Raw genomic sequence first — 2,731 nt, forward strand, 5'->3', positions numbered from 1 at the left:
CCTCTTCAAACTTGCATTCTTCGCATTGAAAATTCGCGCCTGAACCTCATTTGTCATCAAGTATTCAAATATCTTACATAGGTCATTCTCATGAAAGCCATCACCTATGCTCATCACATCCGCAAACAATTGATTTTCATCAATACCGGTATTCAAAGATTTAATTGTCGTGGCAATGCTACCGAGCTGTTCAGCAATTTCATCCACCTTCAAGTCAAGTGGCTTTCGCTTCCGACCGGATCTTTGAGATGACGCAGTTGATGCAGATGTTTTTCCCTTACTTTCTTCATCAATGTTATCAGGAAGGGTTTCATTATTGTTATCAGGCAATATCTCATCATGAGGACCATCTAAATTAACATCTGCAAAAGACTTTGCAAACCGTCCTATGGCACAATCACTACAAGAAAAATGCACATAGACAACACTAGAAAGACAACAGTTTTTAACAAAAGTGTTGTCTTTTGTATAAACGACAACAGTTTGGTCCAAAACCGTTGTCTTTGATGCAACACTTTTGTCAAAGACAACAGTTTTTACTTAACCGTTGTTATAAGTGTGTTGTCTTTGTGCAATTTGACAAAAGACAACACTTCAACAACAACGGTTTTTAGAAATCGTTGTCTATGTGCGTTTTTTTTTTTTTTTTAAAGACAACGGTTTTATTTAACCGTTGTCTTTGATATGTTGTCTTTAACTCTACTTGACTCCAAAGACAAAGGACTTCCATTGAAATTAACTCAAATTTATTTTATAATAAATTTAGGCGACAAAAGATTATAAAGAGGTAAATCAACCTCCACTGAGCCCAGACCATTTCTGTGTAACTAATATGAAAATTTGAGTCAGTATTATACAATCATATACGTGGTTCTCTCTCTAGGTAGTGCTTAGAGAGTATCTCCCTAGTTTTCTAGGGTTTCACCTCCCCACTATGGCTGTTATCTCCCCACTACGTCGATTATTACTCTTCCACGTTACGTGGATGTATTTATACTCATGCATATCGCCGGTCTCCCTCCACCACCTTTACGTAGACATCAAACAAGAGCGTTTATCCGATCATCAACGATCCGTGATGGACATCAACGCGATCGCCTCTGGATGTGCCGTTTTATCATTGTCGGAAGAGGATGTCGGGGGTCTCGAGGCACCGGACATTCATACGATCCAAACGACAAACTCTCATCACGATCTGGTTGGGCGATTCCTGACGGATCGACCGATCAAATTCGACCACATGCAGCAGGTACTGGCCTCAGTATGGCGCCCAGTGATGGGCATGCGTGTTCTCCCGATGGATGACAACCTGATCGTATTCCAATTTCCGCACCTGAAGGATCTTCAACGCGTGATAGATGACGGCCCCTGGTCGTTCGAAAATCAAACGCTCGTATGTGCCACGGTTCCGACGGGCATCAGGCCTGATGAGGTGCTTCTCACCGGTATCTCGATTTGGGTCCAGATCCACGATCTCCCCACCATTTACGCATCATCTGATTTCATTGCTCGCATTGGCGATTATGTGGGCACTTTTCTGGCGGCGGATCCTCACAATTTTGGGGGATCTTGGCACAGTTTCTTTCGTATTCGTGTGCGTCTGGAGGTACAGACTCCTCTGAAGCGACGTATGAAGATGCACCGGAAGGATGGCACGGTCCAGTGGATCAATTTCAAATATGAAAGGTTAGGCACTTTTTGCTTTTGTTGTGGGGTGCTCGGGCACTCAGAGAAATTCTGTAGGAAAGTGTATGAGGAAGGCGTCACTCCTGAAGAATACCCATACGGGGCATGGATGCGGGCGGGGGCTCGACGTCAGGCTCGTCCAATTGGGGCGAAATGGCTCTTAGCCGATCTCCCACAAACTCCGACAGTCATGCAGGAATCCATCGTAGGGGAGAAGCCACGAGATGTGACAGAGATCGAAGAAGCCAGTGGTATACAGGGCGAGCTGAAGAGACGCAGGGAAGGGAGTAGCGTTGAGCAGGACGTGGTTATGTTTGAGAACCCAAAAAACTCATCTCCGGCGGGTCTGACAGCTCAGACTCGCCCTACACAATGAATGTTTTGAGCTGGAACTGTCGGGGATTGGGTGGCCCCAAGACAGTTCGGGAACTAGTGGACTTCGTGTCCATTAAACAACCCAAATTAGTGTTCTTGATAGAAACTAAATCATGTCTTGAGCACTTGGAACGCGTTAGAGTACGACTGGGATTTGATGGTTTACTATGTGTTGATAGAACAGGAATGGGAGGCGGATTGGCAATGTTGTGGCGGGACAAGGATATGGCAACCTTATTAAGTTACTCCGATAATCATATTGATGTGGAGGTTTCAATGCCAGGGGCACCTGTATGGCGACTGACTGGCTTCTACGGACATCCGGATCAATCGAAGAGTCCCCAATCTTGGGATCTTTTAAGGGAGTTGAGTACCCGATCAAATTTACCATGGCTTGTGATCGGAGACTTTAACGACCTGGCTAGTCACGCGGAGAAGAGAGGTGTTCATCCACACCCGGACAGATTGGTGAGGGGTTTCAATGAAGCGCTGCAGGACTGTGACTTGTCGGATCTGGGCATGTCAGGCTATGAATTCACTTGGGTTAAGGGACGGGGTACGGAGCATTGGGTTGAGGAACGTCTCGATCGGGCGGTTGCATCATCAACTTGGTGCGATATATATCCAGAAGCCGGGGTACGGAATATTTTAACTTTGAACTCGGACCATA

General features: G+C 45.6%; 1 protein-coding gene across 1 annotated transcript; it reads left to right on the plus strand.

The window, feature by feature from the left end:
* Nucleotides 1-1,078: 1,078 nt before the first annotated feature.
* LOC109146685 lies at nucleotides 1,079-2,062 on the plus strand. The gene has a single exon (XM_019294335.1). It carries the CDS (start codon nucleotides 1,079-1,081, stop codon nucleotides 2,060-2,062), a length of 984 nt encoding a protein of 327 aa, XP_019149880.1.
* Nucleotides 2,063-2,731: the final 669 nt, after the last annotated feature.

Source organism: Ipomoea nil, unplaced genomic scaffold, assembly GCF_001879475.1.
Source record: "Ipomoea nil cultivar Tokyo-kokei standard unplaced genomic scaffold, Asagao_1.1 scaffold1936, whole genome shotgun sequence".
Taxonomy (NCBI): domain Eukaryota; kingdom Viridiplantae; phylum Streptophyta; class Magnoliopsida; order Solanales; family Convolvulaceae; genus Ipomoea; species Ipomoea nil.

Coding starts and splice junctions, on each gene's coding strand:
- LOC109146685 (XM_019294335.1), top strand. CDS start 1,079: ATGGACATCAACGCGATCGCCTCTGGATGTGCCGTTTTATCATTGTCG.